This window comes from Salminus brasiliensis, chromosome 4 (genome assembly GCF_030463535.1).
Source record: "Salminus brasiliensis chromosome 4, fSalBra1.hap2, whole genome shotgun sequence".
In the NCBI taxonomy this organism is placed as follows: Eukaryota; Metazoa; Chordata; class Actinopteri; order Characiformes; family Bryconidae; genus Salminus; species Salminus brasiliensis.
In genome coordinates, this window is record NC_132881.1 from 2,606,989 (window position 1) to 2,625,348 (window position 18,360).

Sequence of the window (18,360 nt, forward strand, 5' to 3'; positions counted from 1 at the left end):
TGTGTTGGTCAGTCCAATGAATGCTGTCAATCAAACCCTTAAAAACGTTTTTAAGTGGCATAAAGGCACTCCCAGCTGTAGTCCATCATGATTACTAACAGGAAGTTAAGAGGTCTTGGCATTGGCAGGTTTTTGGAACTTTCAGATCTGCTGAATTGATCATTTAAATGGGGGTACAGATCATTTTTTAACCTGTATGTATTTTGACTTGAAATGAAAGCTTCAGAACCAATTTTTTAGTTTGTTTCTATTTAAGATGTATGATGTCACTCATTCTGCCCAAAAAAACAAATCATTGGAAGCCCAATATTGCTATTATTCATGTCCATGGTGAGTGTCTATAAACTTCTGACCACAATTGTGTGTAGTTTTTTTTAAATAATGGTTTATTGTGTTAAGTTTTAAAGTGCTTTGAAAGCTTAAAATATTCACTGTTTCAGTGTTTCAGTCACTTCCTCACTGCTGATTGGCCAGAATCCACAATCATACGGCCAATAAAAAAAGGCTATGGAAAAAAAGCCTAGAGATGCTGATGGAGTCATATCTCCAACAGAGAAGATAATGTCCAGCACGTAAACAAGGTCAGAAGCAAAGCTTGAGGTCAATCATCAGTCGCTTCATCAGTCTGGAGCTCAGAAACCATGTAAATGCACTGATTGGAGGATTCTACTTCTAGAAAGTTCTAGACGTGAGTTCTAGAAGCGGAGCTCTGGTTCTAGAAGAGGAGTTTTAAGACCAAGAGGTTCTGTCAAAGAGAGCTCTAGTGCTAGGAGACCACGCACTTCTGCTGGCCTCTGGAGGGAGACTTGGAGAGTTCTCTAACGAATGGGGTTTTGGTTACCAGCTCTTTGGGGGGAGACTGCGTTCGCACGGTCGCCTCTGGCTTAGGTCCAGCCTCCTGAGCGCTCGTTCCCGGGGCAGGTTCTACAGCCTAGAGAGATGGAGAGGGCCTTACACTGCAGATTCATACTGGGTTAAAAGCACTACGTCATTATGTACAGTTAGACTGTGAAAACTACACCCAGATGCAGATTCATACCGGATTAAAAACACCATTCATTCCACTGTTAATACGGTCAGACTGTAAAACGTACACACACACACACACATTCATACTGGATTATAATTACTCCACAGTTTTTACTATCCCACTGTAAAACACTACATATTGCAGATTCATACTGGATTACAATAACTCCACAGTTATTACAGCCAGACTGTAAAAACAGCAGAAAATGCAGATTCATTCTAGATTAAAACACCACTCACTCCACAGTTATGACTTTAGACTGTTAGAAAAGTAAAAAGTGAAAGGTGAAAACGTCACAGCAGATTCATACTGGATTGTTTGTACTCTACTCCAAAGAAGCGGTAATTCACAAACTTTCCAAAAATCCTAATCAGTCTAATAAGAAATCCTTCAAAACAAGCTGTACTGTGTTGGGGGGGGGGGGGGGGTCACAGAGCACCAATTTACCATTCATAGACCACTTTAAAGTTACCTTGGGATCCGTTACCATCCTGTCCTGCTCCCCAGACTTGGCTGGTCCTCCACTCTCAGCGCCCTACACAGTAAGACAGTACAGTCAGTATAAATGTCTATTGGCCTTTGGATGTAGTACGACCTGCATGACCTAAAAAACATTTCCAGCTTGTTCTTTATCTACTTTACCAGATTTATTTTTATACATATAGTTTCTAGCAGCTCTCCTGTGCTCGACTGATTCAGTCCTACTGGAAAAGAAGTATATTTGAAGGCTCCCTACATAGGGACTTTATAACACATGCAGAGGTAGTGAATAAGGCCTTAAGAAAGCATATTGGTAACAGAGCTTCTTGCTTTTTCAACAAGGCATAACACAGGCCAATCAATGACTTCCATATGCAGCGATCAGCCTTAACAATAAAACCACCTGCCCATATTGAGTAGGTCGCCCTTGTGCCACCAAAACAGCCCTGACCCGTCAAGGCATGTCCTGTTGGATCTGACTGGAACCAGATCATCAGTGTTATTCACTTCATCTGGCAGTGGTTTTAATGTTATGGCTGAGGTCGTATGGTGGTAAAAACAGCAGAGCAGTGCAAGCATTGCTTCTCATGCAGGCCTCAGAGGAACGACGTGTTATCAATGTGCTGAACTGAGAAACGGTGAAAATGCCAGATCCAAGATGGAGTGGAGGAGGTGAGGAAGAGTGAGGAAGATGAGGAGAAGTGCAGGAGAAGGATAAAGTGAGGCAGAAAAGTATGAAAGAGCACTGAAGGCAAAGGCAAATGCAATACTGGTCAAACTGCACCGCAACGTCTTTCCCATGGAGAGAGATTCAGGATCGCTGCAGTTCACAGAAACAACTGGAATCCAGACCAAGATAAACTACAAGTAAAAGGCACAGCAAGCAAACCTGGATGAGCCAGTCTACTGAGCCTGAAAACAGTGGAAAACACTGCTAAGACCGTTCACTCCAGGCTGTGCTCTCAGATATGAGGCTTTATCCTCTAAACCAGTGTGATTTGGTTCTTTGGTAACTTGGATGGCTCGCTGTTGAGTCCAGCTTTTAGCGTTAGCAGATGATCGCTTGTTTCAGTCCCGGTTTGGCAGTTTTCCCAAATAAACGCTGCAGTTGTGCTAAAGGGGGATAAAGGAACCTTTTTCCCATAAATTATTTATTATTCACTATAAATGATTCACTATTTACTATAAATGACTCGTTATCTACTATACATTATTCAGTAACTATTAAAAAGTATTGTCTGCCATAAATGATTGATCTACTATACATGATTCAGTATCTACTATACATGATTCAGTATCTACTACACATGATTCAGTAACTACTATAAATGATTCTGAAAATACTATAAATGAATCAGTAAATACTGTAATTTATCCATTTTCTGCTATAAATGATTCAATAACTACTATAAATGATTCATTATCTACTAATAAGTGAATCAGTAAAAACTATAAATGATTCCTTAACAATATAAATAATTTAGGAACTACCATACATGACTCATTATCTACTGTAAATGATTCAGTAACTACTATAAAAGACATAATTCGCATTGTGCCAAAAACACCTTTCTCCACGATAACATTGCAGTGAAGCACAGCTTAGGCAGAAAATTCTACAGTTACAACAAAGTACAGTTAAAAAGCTTCATTTATTAACTGCTGTGGAATTTCTCTAGCAAATTTGTGACATCTGTGAATTTTGAGAAACTAGTTTAGTGCAAATTAGCAAATTAGTGCTTGGAGTAACTAGTAAAGAAAAAATAATAAATAAATAAATAAAATGTGATATGAGCAGGACAGTATGAGAGAATGAGGAGAAGAACTCCGTAAGGAAGATCAGGAAGACAGTGAAGGATGGACAGAATGGTGAGGAGAAACAGAGATGAAGTAAAGGAGGGTTTCCTTGAGGAGCGTCCTCCAGGGAATGGGTTTACCTCCGTGGTACACCTGCTCACAGCTGCACTGCCTGGGGTGGACGAAGATATTCCATGCTCTTCATCATCTTCTCCTCTAGCATCCACATACTCCTCATCGTCATCTTCATCATCATTTTCATAATGACCGTCCTCGTCCTCCTCTCTCACATCCACAAATATCTCCTCCTCCTCCTCCTCTTCTTCTTCCTCATGGCGTGTCTGCTGCTTGGTCATGTTGAACACACACATGGGCTCATCACTAGCTGTATCCATGCATACCAGAGCAGTTACCGACCCTCCAGAGGAGCAGGGCTCTGAGCCTCAGTGTGACAGATTCAGTATAGCTGAGTTAAGAGTGAGTCTGTAAGAACGCGGCTACATTAGGAACACAATGCCGGCTTTGTGCGCAAATCCCTAATAATTCCTACTTCCCAAAATAGTCCAGAAGAATGAAAAACTGAGGTTGTGGATTAGAGTTTTAGTACTGTGAGAAAAGTAATGATTCAGTAACTATTATCTATAGTAAATGACTCAATTTCAACTATAAATGATTCAGTAACTACTATAAATGATTCATTATCTAATATAAATCACCCCTTACCTGCTATAAAATGATCCAGTAAATACTATAAATGAATCAGAACCTGCTATAAATGATTCAATAACTATTATAAACAACTCATTATCTACTGTAAAGGAATCAGAACATACTATAAAGGATGCAATTTCTACTACGCATGATTCAGCATGAAATATAAATGATTCAGTATCTACTGCAAAGGATGCAGTGTACATTATGAATGATTCAGTATCTATTATAAAAGTATTCAGTATTAGCTCAAATTAATTCATCTCCTACCATAAATGATTCAGTATCTACTCCAAATGACCCACTATATACTATAAATGAGGCAGTGTCAACTATGAATGATGCAGTAACAGCTATAAATTATTCTGTAACTGATATAAGCAATTTGGTATCGACTATTTATGATTCAGTATCTACTACAAATAATTCAGCATATGTAATAAACAACTCCGCATTAACTGCAAATGATTCGGCACATGATTCTACAAATGATACCCTACCAAGTAAAAGTGATTCAGTAACTGCTGTGAACTAATATGTGGCTTATGTGGCTTGAGGGTGAGGTACTGAAGTATGGGCTCCACATACAGGCCTTTAGGCTTTAAAGCTTATGTGTATGAGTAATTAATAACATACCAGTAGTTAATAATGCCCCTAAGCAAGCTTATAATGCCTCAGAAATCTCTTTTACCCAACACTGAGTGTGAAGGTGTGTACAGGTGAGGCTGTATTATAACCTGAGTGTGAGCTGGAGACGGGCTGCTCTTCTCCGTGACCCAGCTGAGCCTCTGCTCAGGGCTGGACTCCTCTACGGTCATCAGAATGGCTCCAGATCCTCTCAGCACATCGTCCTTCACTCGCACGATCTCAATCTGACCCTGCTCCAGGCCACTGTCCTAAACACACACACACACACACACACACGTTTTAACACAAAAGGCTATGATGTCACAAATCACATTCGCATATATTTACATAAATGCAACCAGTCAGCCTAAAGCAGCTTAGCCCCACCCCCTCACTCTGTGTATCAAGCCTGGGCTACTTTTTGAATGAGGTAAAGTAAACCAGACAGCCAATCAGAGTAGAGCTTGAGTATCAGTCTCAGTCTTAAAGGTACAGTAACAACAACAAACAGTTTTTATCAGTTTTATGGCTGTTCTGGTTGTTGGTTCCCCAGACGTACCGGCACTTCCTCTTCAGCAATGGTTGGTGGGACGCTGAGGGTGGGTTTCTCACACATTGCAGGAGGAGAGTCCACTTCCACCACCACAGTGTGCTCCAGAACCAGCTACAAGGAGTGAGAGAGGGAGAGAGAGAGAGAGAGAGAGAGGAGTCATGTTGCATCACTTTCATTATAATGGACAGAGTGTTATTAGCTATGCTAACGTTCCTCAGCCCATGTTAATAGATAGCCTATAAGAAATTCCTAAACACGCCTTGAGGAGAGTGTGTGATCATTTAGACGTGCTAACTGGTTGGTGAAGGTTCCAATACAAAACTGAGCAAACGTTCAGACACCAAACATGTCCTGTTCAATCAATGATATTTTAGATTAAAGGAATAGTTTGGTGCAAAATCAGATAAACATGATTGATTACTGACCCCAGATGCAGTCAGTCAGCCAAAACATGGTTAGAATAGGAGATGCTAGGCTAATGTTGCTAAAAAACACTGGACGAAGACTGTCACCTATATCTATCTCACCTCTTTAAAATACAATGTTAATTACTTTAGTCCATAAACTCTCAAATAGGTTGGAGCGAGTACCCCGCAACATGACCTTTTTAGTAAGGTAATCTAGCAGTGAATTAGATAACATGCTTCTAAATGATTCATGCTAGGAGGGTGAAGATTAGCACATTCACATGTCTCCTCCCACACATGTGCAGCCAGCCACCGCCTCTTTTCCAACTGCTACTAATGCAGCGTTGCTACACACAGCCCCCCAGCTCCAATACAGCTAACAGACGCTCGCGCTGGGTGATGTGGGGAGGAAGTGCTATTAACCCACCCCTGAGAGAGCAAGGCCAACTGTGCTCTCTCTGACTCCGGCTGCTGATGACAAGCAGCTCGACCCGGGATCATAGTGGCAGCAGCTTATTCTAGCATTAAGCTAAAAATACAAACTACACATAATGTGTGTGTATGTATGAGTTTGTGTAAGTGTGTGAGTGTGTGTGTGTGTGTATACGTGTGTGTACCTGCTCAAGCTCCAGGAGCTGATTCAGCAGTAAATCTGCACTCTTGAACACAGTGAGTGTGTTTTCTGCACTTTCAGGTAAACAAAGTCCGGCCTTACAGCTCTGCAGTTCAGCTACCGTCCTCTTCATCAGCTCGACCCTGCCTTCAGCAGCCTGAACGCACACACACACACACACACACACACACACACAAATGAATCAAACTGACAAACAATTCATTTACACACTGTTGTACCACTTGGATCGAATCCAACCTCACACACCTGGAGCTTGTCCTGGCTGATGCCCTCCTTTGAGGTCAGTGCTGATTTAAGGTCAGTGACGTCCTTCTCCATGATCTTCAGCTCAGCCTCCATGGCGTCCACCTCCTGTAGGAACATAAGTGTAATGCAGAGCCCAGCACATCACAGAGCTTCACAGATGAATCTACACCTGTAATTATCTACACTGTGTGTACAAAAGTATACAGACACCTCTTGTAATTATGGAAACCAGTCACTTCTCAATGTCAAACATCGTCTAAAAGGGTAGATGATGTTTGCACTGGCCTCCATCCACTACTTTTGGGATGAGGCAGAGTGGCAGAACTAATAATCCCACAACAGTACCAAGACCAGTGATGCTCTCTGGGATTTTAGGCCATGGATGACTTACAGCCGCAGCGTGCTCTAGCTGTGAGACAGGCTCCAGCAGGCTTTGCTGCATGTGTGCCACACGGCGGTCTGCTTCCAACAGCACCTGCTGCAGTCCGCTAACATCACACACACTCTGCATCTCCTTCAACACACTCTCAAAGCCCTGCAACGTCTGACGAATCTGCTCCGAATCGTCCAGAACCAGCTATAGAGAAATGATAATGACATTATTACACATATATAAAATAATAAGCTCCTTGGACAAAAAATTAGTCACCTTGCCTGTTTAATTAAGGTGGGAGCAACGTCAGGCTCCTGCAGATGGGGCTATGAATACCTGCAGGGTGTGTGATGGGACTCATACTTTGAGAATAGTTTCAGCATTTGGGATTTCTGCCACTGCTGGTGGACCCACATGACCGTACCCTTCCATTCCTTCTCCTTCCATCATACTATGGTCTCTGGCCACCCCCAAATGCAATCCCTCCTTTAAGCCAATCATTAACTGTATCTGCTTTGTGGCCCATTTTTCTCATATCCAACAAGACTCTCGCTGCCCTGTATCAACTATTCTCAAAGTATGATTCCCGTCACACCTGGCAGGTACCATCATACCTCATGCAGTGCCATCTGCAGGAGCCTGAAGTTCCTCCCACCTTAATTAAAAATGCAAGGTGCTGAGTAAATATATATACATAGGGTCCAGACATTGTATAAAAACAAATCTGTGAGTGTGTGAATCTGAGTGTTACCTGTAAAGCGTTTACATGGCTGTCCAGGCATTTGGCAGTGGTGTAGGTGCACGGTGCAGTGAGCCAAGACTGAGCTTCAGTTATCCAGCTTTGAGAGCCTTTCACCATCTCTTCATGTTCCAGGAGCCAACCACGCATCTATACACACACACACACACACACACACACACACACACACACACACACACACACACACAGTGTATGAGGCACATCAGTATCACAGGTAGGCTAAGCGTGGGACCGCCACCCAAAAGTACCCAGCCTAGAGCGCCTCTGTGGTCTAAAGGACAAGGGCTACTGTCTCTAACTGAACACCAGCAAGGTGGAGCTACAAGAGAGGAGTTTCCGATAAAGTGGCCAGTGTTGTGTCGGGTGTCGCGGCTCTGACCTTGCTGAGGAAGGTCGTTCTGTCCTCGGCCCGTTTGGTCAGATGTGTGTGAAGCTGCTGGGTCTGAGCCAGTCTCTCTGCGAGAACCTGCGCCTCCTGGGGCTTCTCCTCACCAACGTCCTGGAGCTCCACCTCGACCGCTGCCAGCCGAGAGTGCAAAACATCCAACTCATCCCACACACGCTACAGGAGAAACAAACACACACACACACTCAAACAAATGCTAAGACTAGAACATAGTCTAAAGTGAGTTGTTCAGTGTGTGTATCAGACCTTCTGCATGTTCTCAGCCTCTGGAACGCTGGGACTCTTTTGCTCCAGCCGGATCCGTGCGGACTCCAGGCCGGCTCTTATCTCAGAGAGCTTGGCATCCAGCCTGTGCAGTGGACCACTCTTTTCCACCGCCTCCTCCACCTGAGTAGAAGAAAGAAAAAAAACAGGTCAGCTTCTTACTGGGAGTTTTCCTGTTTGGTTTATCCACTGACTTTATACAAGCAGTACAACATGCTGATAATCCTCAAAGGAACCTCATAGTCCTTAGCTGACCTTAGCGGATGCTGGTCCTGGGGATCAAACCCGAGACCTTCCAGTTCCAAGCCTGCTCCTCGAACCTTTAGGCCTCGGCTGCTCCACAGAAAAGTAAGCAATAAATGAGGTAATTACCTGGTCCTCCACCTCCTGGAGCGACAGGGAGACCTCCTGTAGTGGGCCCTCAATCTCCACGGGCACCAGCATGTACATGTCCGAGTATTTCATCCTCAACCCCTCCATGATGCGCTGCAGCACGGCCTTCTGGGTGCACAGCTCTGAGTGAACCTCCTACAGACAGCAGAGGTAAGGTTTTCTTAATAAATGAGATTATGAATCATAAAATTAATAACATTAATGTCCCCTCAGTATGGAGTCCATATCCATTCTGCTGGCAGAACAGCCACTAGGGGGCCTGTGAAAAGAGGCTAACCAAATAAGCAGACAGCCTGACTGACATGGTTGCCAGATTTGCAGTTTCCCACCATACTGGGGTAGTTTAGGCACTTTTAATAGAACCATGGCTCCTAAAAGGATTGTATACTTTAACTTCAGACAGTAGGAAATGATCAGCCATCTTATTCATGTTTATCAATCTGTGCGTTACAACCTAAGAATACAGTCATCATTAGAAAAGGCCAACTGACGGAAATTCCAACACCTGGGCATTTGTGTTTCGTCAAATGACCTCCATCTCTCAGTACTGGTCAAATGAAGATCCAGAATGTCCAGACAAGGTTTTCAAGGGTGTCTTAATTTCTTCACATGGCTGTATTTTCCAGAGGCTAAATGAAGCCCAGTAGCAGCAGATGTATAAACAGCACACCAGAACATCACTTCACCGAAGCTCTACCTTCAGCCCACGCCAAGATATCCTATGAATGCTCTACATTCACTACAGCAAGCAGATGAATAAGCCAGCATCTACGACGGTATGCATCGTCTTACCGGACGAGCCAGGCAGCGCCGCACTGTGTGAGAGCTTCTGCCAGCTTCTTTCTCAGCCCCTCTTAACTGAAGCTCACCCAGCGCTCTCTAAACCCGTCCCTCTCCTCTTTCTCTCGGCTGCTAAACCTCGGCCCTCTTCACCTTTCAGCCCAGAGCGGCGAAAAACACTCAGCTCCCTCCTTTCACATTCTAATGAGTTATCTGAGACCCAGCTGATCAGAGTCGATACACACCAGACCCTAAAAGTGACCTAAACAGAGAAGTTACCCAGCGTCTGCGATTCCGATCTCGGAGTCCGGATTGTTATCCCGGGAAGATAAAACAGACGCTAGATTGTTTGAAAGAGTGAGTAAAAGTGTGTGTGTGTGTGTGTGAGCAATGACATCACTCTTGGCCCTGGGCTATGACTAGGAGGATCCACTTGCAATGCAGGACACAAAGGTATGTGAATTTACACCGCCAAAAGCTGTCCAAAAGTTTGTAGACACCTGGTCCTCCAGCGTTTCTTTTGAAATCCAAGGCAGTAATGAGGGAGTTTGTTCCTATTTATTGCAGAAAGAAGCATCAAGTCTTCTGAGAAAGCCTGACAATGTTGGATCAGTGCTGTGAGGAGGATTAGATTGCATCCAGCTATATGAAAGCATAGAAAGCAAAAAGGTAGTGGTTGGGGCTCAAGCACATATGTACCTTGGCCGCTTTGCCATCAGTAGCTGGAGTCTGAGAGAGCACAACTGGCTGTGCTCTCTCCAGGTGGGTAGATGGCGCCCTCTTAGAAATGGTGGCTAGCACAGTCGTCTGTTAGCCGCAGAAAATTAATAAACAGCTTACTTTGGTTCCACAAAGCCCCTGATATATCCATGTAGGGCCTGTATGAGTAGCATGCTGGCCCCACATAGGCATGCCCACCAGCGTCTCACCAGGGTCTGTGATGGACCCAGTAGGGGGTTAAACATGGGCCCTATGTAAGATGTAAGATTAAGGTGGGCTGTAACAATGGGGCCCATTTGGAAAGCCCGCTTGGGTCCCACTAAAATTGTATATACAAACCCACTCAGATGGGTCATTTCCCATCTACACTGTGAGGTGTATCCTATCAGTGTTGCAGCATTTGACTGAATCTGAGGAGAAGGTAGAGCTCTATACCCTTCAGAAGCCATCCTGCTTCCCCTTCAGTAGTTACATCACCAATAAACACCAGTGACCCACATGTTCACATGTCCATGCTACAGTGGAGCTGCTGCAGTGCCTCCACCATGTTTGACAGATGATGTGCTATACTTCAGATCATGAGCCCTTCTGTTTTTCCTCTCCATGCTCAAGTTCTTCTAGGTTTCATTGGCCCAAAGAATCTTCTTCCAGATCTGACCAGGCTTTTCTTACATTTTGACATAAACCCTCTGTGTTTGTGTGTTTACGTGATGAAACTGTGAGAACAGAAGGATTACAGTTATGGTAGAATTCAGCAAAAACCTCAACTGTAACTGCAAGAGAGTTTAAGAAGCTGAGCTGAGCTGCGCTGGCGTCCTGCATTATCACACACTCATGAAAAGCATGGGGACTGGACCTGGCGCGCAGCCTGGAGTCAGCATAACGGCCACTCCAGAGCAGTTGCCTTTGTTCTAGTGAAGCCCATTCAAAACCAAACAGACCCTCAGTCAAGACGTCCATTTACCCATCTTTGAAACTGTGAAACATAAAACTAACCGTCGTGCCGAGTCTGAGCACCCAGTGGTGAGAGCCAAACCATCCCTTTACGTTCAGAAAACCTTATCCTAGAACCCATATACCACTGATGTCCACTTAGAACTTTCATTGGCTGGGACTTTACATGGTACACTCAAAAAAATCAGGTGGTTCTTTGAGCGATGCCATAGAAGAACCACTTTAAAGAATCCTTAGAGTGAAAAAGAACTATTACATCAACTTCTTTGAACTTATGAAATGTTCTGCATATGTTCTCTTTTAAGGGGATCTTCCATGGCAGCATTTAAAGAGCAGTTTGGGCTGAGTTTCCCATAAACAACCAATCATAGCAAAGAACGAACCAACCAACTAACGAAGGAAAAATCAGAAAAAAGAACCATTCATTTAACCAGGCATGCCCAAACTTTTGCATAGGCCTATATATGTGTTATATTAATAAAAATAAATGCACACACCAATCAGTCATAATATTATTACCATTATTATTATTATGACAGGTGATATGAAAACCAACTATCTTCAGTGGCTCCTGTTTATGTTCGTTTCTATTGGTGTGGATCATGATTGCTAGGTCAAAAACAAGCAATGCATTGTGTAGATGATGAAACCACAACCCCCCCCCCACACACACACACACTCTCTCACACACTCATTAGTACAATCACTCCTAGCAACCCTGAAAGGGATAGAAGTGGATAAATGAGTGGAGGAACTCTATTGAGTGACCTAATGAGTGACCTTACAGCTGAATAACCTGTAAGAACTGAGTGTTTCTCCACATTACAGCAAAAGCCACTTTCTCAGTGTATTAAAATAGGCAAAGACCTCAGAAGTAGAAGCCTTATCTTTAGACATTTAAGACACTTAACACTTAAGACATCCAAAGGTACTGGAACTAAGCTGAACGAGAAACTAGAGCAGAGGATGCTGGCCATCTTGAAGCAGATGTTTTAGTTGTGTTTGAAGGGATCCTTCTCGAATTTGGTGGAGAATTATAAGAAATGCTGTAAGAAATGCAAAATGCCACCAACTGTCCTGACCAATGTGTTTAACCATGTCAAATCAAGGATTTTATGACCACCTGCCTACCTAATATACCACCAAAATGGTCTTGACCCACAGAGGGATGGACTCTCCAAGACCTCTGAAGGTGCTCAAGTCCTTGTAACTTGCAATGTGGAGCCACCATGGAAGGAACTTTCCACAGCATTACCATAGATGCTCCATCAGGATATCCGGAGGCCAGGAATGGCCTCATCAACACCTGGAACTGTTTGTCATGTTCCCCAAACCATTGCAGAACACCTTCTACTGGCATTATTGTACAAAAGGAGGCCACTACCACTGGGGGAATACCATTGGCATGAGTGCAAGGGGTGTGACTGGTCTACAATGATGTTTAGGTAGGTGGGTCCAACTGACCTCCACCCCAAAGTCGTGCCCAGGGCAGCTCTGACACTTGTGTGTCCACTATAGGCAGTGGACGGGGATTAGCATGTCTACTCTGAAATTTGGGAATTCCCCAAGCTCTCAGATGGGATATCCTTCATCAACTATGAGACTGTTCAGGTACCATCTAATAGAGATCACAGACCTTCACATTCAGCACTGCTACCACATAACCTGCCTAACCGCTAAACAGTCTTGTGTTAAATGGAAGTGAGACCCACCTGAAGCTGTTTGGTGCTGGGCGCATGTTCCAGAGCTGACAGCAGTGTCACTGCAGCCACAAGCCACTCCCTGATCCCCTGCAGCTCTTTGCGCACCTTCTCCCTCTCCTCCATCTCTGCCTCCACTGCCTTACGACCCTGGGCACTTCGCTCCTTCAGGCTGCAAGACATAGAGGTTGTTCATTAAAGATCAAGGTCAGCTCTGGTAAGACCCCAGAAGTCTGAGTAAATTCCCCAAATCCAAATGCATCAAAAGCATGGGGTGTAGTCCACAGTGGAGGGAATAGAAAAGCTGGTTTAAAGTGTTTACAGCAAAAATAACAAAGAAAACAAACAAGTAAACAACAAACAAGCCGGGGCTCCACAGCTTTCAGCAGAACTGCATGCAATGTGCTTGTTTTCTCCCTCTGGAATGTAACACTGGAGTCCAGAAGCCGACCCCCTTCCTCAGCAAGACCAGTGAGGTGAAAAATTAGGCGGAATAGGTTGGTGGGACACGGCTACTAATTCAACAAGGACAGCAGGACCACTCACTGAGTGGACAGAGTGTATATACAGTACAGAGTCTGTGCAGTAGAGACCAGAGGCAGAGCCAGACTCGTCTACTCATTTGGTAGACCCATTCCCCTTCTCCCAGACCAAGCCTCAGTGTCTCAGACCACCTTCATTGAGCTTTTCCCTGGATTTCCAGTTTGTCTGGTAAGTGGACACTCCAACAGTAAAAGTGCAGCTCATGCAAGTTCCTCTACAACTCTCCAGCTACTCCAGATACAGAAAGACCGCCATGCAGAACACCTCCATGCAGACCACCGATCTCTTCCAGCCAAGGCTGTCAATCACCTCATTCCTGAGTGTAGCCCCGCCTTCTTACAAAAAAGCTAACTGCTCGAATTTGGAGACACTGGAGATTAGAGGAGAAAGACGAGATGGAAAATGGGCTGGCTTGTCGTTGACATATATGGGGATGGGCGGAGCTACATGCCATATTGCAACCAGTCAGTTGTGAGCTGTGGTTGCTTTACTTTTGAGAGAGGTTGCACTGCCTATGCTTTTCTACAGACAATGTTTTAAACAAACCATTTTAAGTAAATGAGCAAATTGCCACTGTCGTGAAAGTTAAGAAGGTTTTGACCTTCTTCCTCTTGCTTGAGATGCAAGGTTTTGCACAACAGGGACAATATACTATTAAAATCGCAGAAGGGGAATGAGAAAGGCAACATATGAAAGCAAACCCTCTGACCTGCGGTAGCGCTCTTGCATGTTTTGCAACTCTTGGCACAGTGGAATGGGCGGAGCTTGCTCCAAGTGGGAGGGGACTCCCAGCAGTCTAGCCACACGCAGTTCCAGTGCGGACAGCGCTCTGTGCCGGCAGTCCAAACTGTCATGGTACTGTGACCAAAACTGCAGCAGCTCCTGCAGCTCCTCCCCTGTGGCCTTCCCTCGGTTAAGCTCTGGCAACTCAGCCTCCATCTGCTCTAGTACCAGGGATGCTTGCTCCATCTGCCAAACAGGGGAAATCATACATTTTTGCACAATATAGACCTACTCAATATGGTTAAACTTAAATTTCACATTTTATAAACAGTGGCATGCAAAAGTTTGGATCCCCCAGGGCAAATTGTCCATAAACAGTCCTTTAAATAACCCTTCATTTATTATTTTTGTTTTGTACGATTGTTGAGTAAAACAAAAGGAAAGGAGCATTTTATAATACAAACAATGTTTATAGGCGGTAGCTGACTTTACGCATATTGGGGAAGGCATGGGCTTGTTCTTACCCTCCTAGTGTCAGGAGCATTACAAGTGATAAAGAGGGTCCTAGTGAGTGGGTGGGTTATAAAAAGTACTAAAAGACTGTGATCCTTAAACCCCCCAAATGGTACTGATCAAGCAGGGGTGCCCAAACTTTTGCATGCAGGACTGGGACTTACACTCTTTGTAATTCCTCTCCATTCCTCTCCTCTCTGTTCCCAGTGTGCTCGTAGATCTCTGGCGCATCGCTGCAGTTTAGCCACTTGCCCCCAGATGGCGCTCACAGCATCCTCTCTGTTGGCACGGCATCCCTGCACTGGACACCACTCCGTCAGCTCGTCCAGCTTGCCGGGCAGGGCGTCCACCTCTTGGACCAGAGTCTGAACACAAGAGAAGAAGAAGAAATTAGCTCCTTCCTCAACACTGCCGGCACAGTGCAGTGCTCTCTGGTTCCTCACCCGAAGTCGCTCCTGCTGGTCAGCGCTGTCCTTCAGAGATGTGATTTTTTTCGAAACACATTCAGCCAGGCTTGTTTCAGAGTCTCTCACACTCTGGCATAACTCTTCGTAGCAGGTGCGGATGGTTCTCTGGCAGTTAACACACCTGGTAGAAGCCAAACGCAGAAGAAATGAGACCTGATGACTTTCCCATACAGAAATTACAAACTACAACCCATAATGAAGAATCATGTCAAAGTACCTCTCCAAGGCTTCTAGCCTGAGCTGGGCTTGGGCCTTTAGCGTGGACTCCCTAACCAAAAGGTGGCTGAGGATCTCAACATGGAGGTGTTCTGATTTCTCTTTGGGAAACAAGGAGCTGAAGGGGGCAAGAGCCTGAAGCTTGGCGACATGGGATTGGAACTCCATGTCTAAAGCTGACAAGGTCTGTTGGATGTCCTTTAGCCCTTCTGAACAGCTCCTGGCTGAGCAGAGAGATGGAAGGATGACTGACTCAGCCTCCTGGAGGGATCGGATGGTACTGGTGACCTCTGTGGAATAGTTTTTTAACAACTCCTTTGCTTTTGATAGACTGGTCTGGAAAAAGGAAAGAATGGGAAGTCGGTTACCCCCAGTTTTCATTCCCAATTAAGATGGCTAATCACCCAGCCCACTGGTTAGGACTCTTCCCCCAGCAATGCTCTAGCACATGATTTCTAGTAAACAGATCTCACTTACCATTCTTTGGTCACAGCTGTCCAAGGCACATTTGGCCAGGTCTGCGAGATGTTTGGATTTTTGAGACTGTCTGTTCCCAATCCCTTTTTTGTTTTCCAAAACTTCTAGAACCCGCATTCTAGTCTCAATGTTCTTCCTAAGATAAAGGCACTTCCGGAGTTCTTTGTCGATGGCAACCTGCTTAGGCTCTACCCTGCAGGGCTTCTCCAGAACCTGGTTTGTCTCTTTGAGGTAATCTTGGACAGCTCTTTGTTCTGAGGGATAATGCACTCCTTTCAGAATTTCCCACTCCACAATTTGAAGGTTATTCTGGATAGCCATCTCCCAGGTGTTCAGACTCTCAAGGTTCTGTTTGAGCCTCTTCTGTTCAGCAGACAGCTGAGATGGGTAAAGGTCTGGTGAGATGTTTTCGAGCTCATCCGACGTCTCTTTGCACAGAGGCTTGATGAAAAGGAGCTGGGTGAGCAGGGCTTGACAGGTTTTATAGCGCTCCTCCTTGTCAATGCTTTCATCTTTGGTCCTAGGAACTTGGGCTTCTATGTTTTCTCTGAGATCTTCCACACGTTGTCTGAGGCTGAGGAACCTTTCGTGGCTTCGGGCTTTCATTTCCAAGGCCTTCATTTTATGGTGCAGCTCAGAGATCACACCCAGCAACTCTCTCCTCTTGTCCTCTGCACAGGGACTCACCTGTTCCATCTGGCACTTGTGCTCTAAGATAGTGTGCTTGAACGGCTCAAGACCAGACAGCAAGTTCTTAGTAATGGGGAATCGATGTCCTTTCACGTCTACCATTATCTGCCTCAGGTTGTTCTCTAGAGAAGTCACCTTCTTCTGGCAGGAGTCTTGGTTCTGCAGGATATTGGTTATCTCCTGGCTGCAAGATTTCTCATAACTGATAAGCTCCTTTATGTCCTCCTGAAGCTTGGTGAGTATCGCGTTCAGCCAGGCATTCTCTGAAATGCTAAGTTCTGAGGCAATGTCTTTACTCTTCATCAGTAGAGCCTCTGCGATGGCTGACTGCTTTTCTGCCTCACCAAGAGTATCCTGACTCTGCCTTAACCTTCGCTCGAGATCTGCGGCACTCAAGCTTTGGTAATCCTCTTTCCTCAGAGCCTCTCTCTGTAGGTGCCCCAGAATCCATGAAGCCACGTCTGCAATGTGCTCCGATATCTTCTCCCGAGTTTGGAGGCTCGACTCTAGCTCTTCTAAGGAGCCGTCCAATTTCTTTGCTGTTGACTTGGACAGGCCATTCAGCTCTTCCAAAAATGAGGTTATCATAGGAACATCAGCTTGATCAAGCTCCGGGATCAACTCTGCTACTTCCTCAGTCAGGGCCGTCAACTGGGTCTGCTTCAGGTTCATCTCTGACTGCAGCTTCTTTAAGTCCCTGACCTGCTGATGGACCTCCTCTGGAAACAGGGACACTTTCCTTTTCCTACCTTCAATGTCCCGTTCCGTCTGTTTGGCCCAAGCCAGGGCATCTGTTATGACTTTGACAATCTTATCCATGGTCAGGTTACTGCTTTTCAGGACTGAAGAAGACGACGCCAACCGCTCACCTATTAGATCCAGCTTATCCTTGACACTCTGCAGGCCTTGCTCAATTCTGGACATCTCTGTCTTGAAGGTCAAGCCTTGGGAGAGGCCATCAGAGCCTTGCTTGAGGTGGAAATAGCTTTGCTGTGCAGCAGTGAAGTCGGCACTGAGTTCAATCATATCTTCAGCCCTTTTTCTGTCCCACAGCACAGAGGACATCCTGAATGGTCCCAAGATCTTACAGAGGTTCTCTAGATGGTCCTTCAAGGCGTTTATGTCCTGCAGAAGGTCGAAACTCTCCTTTGTGTAGGCACTGACATTGTAAAGTGTTTTTTCGGCAGATCTTTCCAGCTCTCTCCAATTGCGTTGCATTCTGTTCGCTTGGGTCTGAGCTGAGGCTTTCTCGGGCAGACTGAGGTAGGGCAAGAGTTGGGAATGTGTCTGAATTAGCTCCCCCAGAACGCTCCTCTCCTGTTCCATAGTCCTCAGGAAAGAACGCAATCCCTGCTCCTCGACGAAGCTACTTTCAACTGGACATCTTTAGATAGGAATAAAAAAGGTCATCATTTAATTAGTCTGAATCACTAATTAATTATTATTGTATCTGATCTATATATTCTTTATCAGCCATAACATTAGTACCACCTGTCTAATACTCAGTAGCTCTGAGCATTCAAGGCATGGACTCCACAAGACCTCTGAAGGTGGTCCTACATGAGCATCAATTAGCCTTGGGCAGCCATGACCCAGGGTTGTCCCTTCTTGTAGAACATTTGGTAGGCACTGACCACTGCATACCAGAAAAAAAACTCACAAGACCTGCCTGATGTTCTGGAGTTGTTCTGACCCAGTCGTCTAGATCATCACAGTTCGGTTCTTGTCCAAGTGTCTCAGATAATTTTTCCTGTTTCAACACCTTCATCACGTTCAAGAACTGAAGGACTGGTCACTTGCTGCCTAATATATCTACTGTAAATGCATATAATCAATGTTTTTCATTAGAACCACTAATGGTACTAATGTTGTGGCTGATCAGTGTATATTCCCGAC

General features: G+C 44.9%; 1 protein-coding gene across 1 annotated transcript in view; it reads right to left on the bottom strand.

Annotated features, from left to right (window-relative positions):
- The window catches only part of syne2b (spectrin repeat containing, nuclear envelope 2b), a 123,356-nt gene that overhangs the window by 54,814 nt on the left and 50,182 nt on the right, over nucleotides 1–18,360 (bottom strand). Inside the window, exons 58-75 of the mRNA XM_072677330.1 lie at nucleotides 15,775–17,848; nucleotides 15,299–15,633; nucleotides 15,058–15,202; nucleotides 14,779–14,979; nucleotides 14,088–14,347; nucleotides 12,848–13,007; nucleotides 8,661–8,816; nucleotides 8,271–8,411; nucleotides 7,998–8,180; nucleotides 7,610–7,747; nucleotides 6,877–7,062; nucleotides 6,486–6,590; nucleotides 6,223–6,375; nucleotides 5,205–5,309; nucleotides 4,756–4,914; nucleotides 3,448–3,651; nucleotides 1,503–1,565; nucleotides 842–931 (exon numbers count right to left, since the gene is read on the bottom strand). Coding sequence (XP_072533431.1) covers nucleotides 842–931; nucleotides 1,503–1,565; nucleotides 3,448–3,651; nucleotides 4,756–4,914; nucleotides 5,205–5,309; nucleotides 6,223–6,375; nucleotides 6,486–6,590; nucleotides 6,877–7,062; nucleotides 7,610–7,747; nucleotides 7,998–8,180; nucleotides 8,271–8,411; nucleotides 8,661–8,816; nucleotides 12,848–13,007; nucleotides 14,088–14,347; nucleotides 14,779–14,979; nucleotides 15,058–15,202; nucleotides 15,299–15,633; nucleotides 15,775–17,848 — 4,858 coding nt within the window. The remainder of the gene's footprint in view (nucleotides 1–841; nucleotides 932–1,502; nucleotides 1,566–3,447; nucleotides 3,652–4,755; nucleotides 4,915–5,204; nucleotides 5,310–6,222; nucleotides 6,376–6,485; nucleotides 6,591–6,876; nucleotides 7,063–7,609; nucleotides 7,748–7,997; nucleotides 8,181–8,270; nucleotides 8,412–8,660; nucleotides 8,817–12,847; nucleotides 13,008–14,087; nucleotides 14,348–14,778; nucleotides 14,980–15,057; nucleotides 15,203–15,298; nucleotides 15,634–15,774; nucleotides 17,849–18,360) is intronic.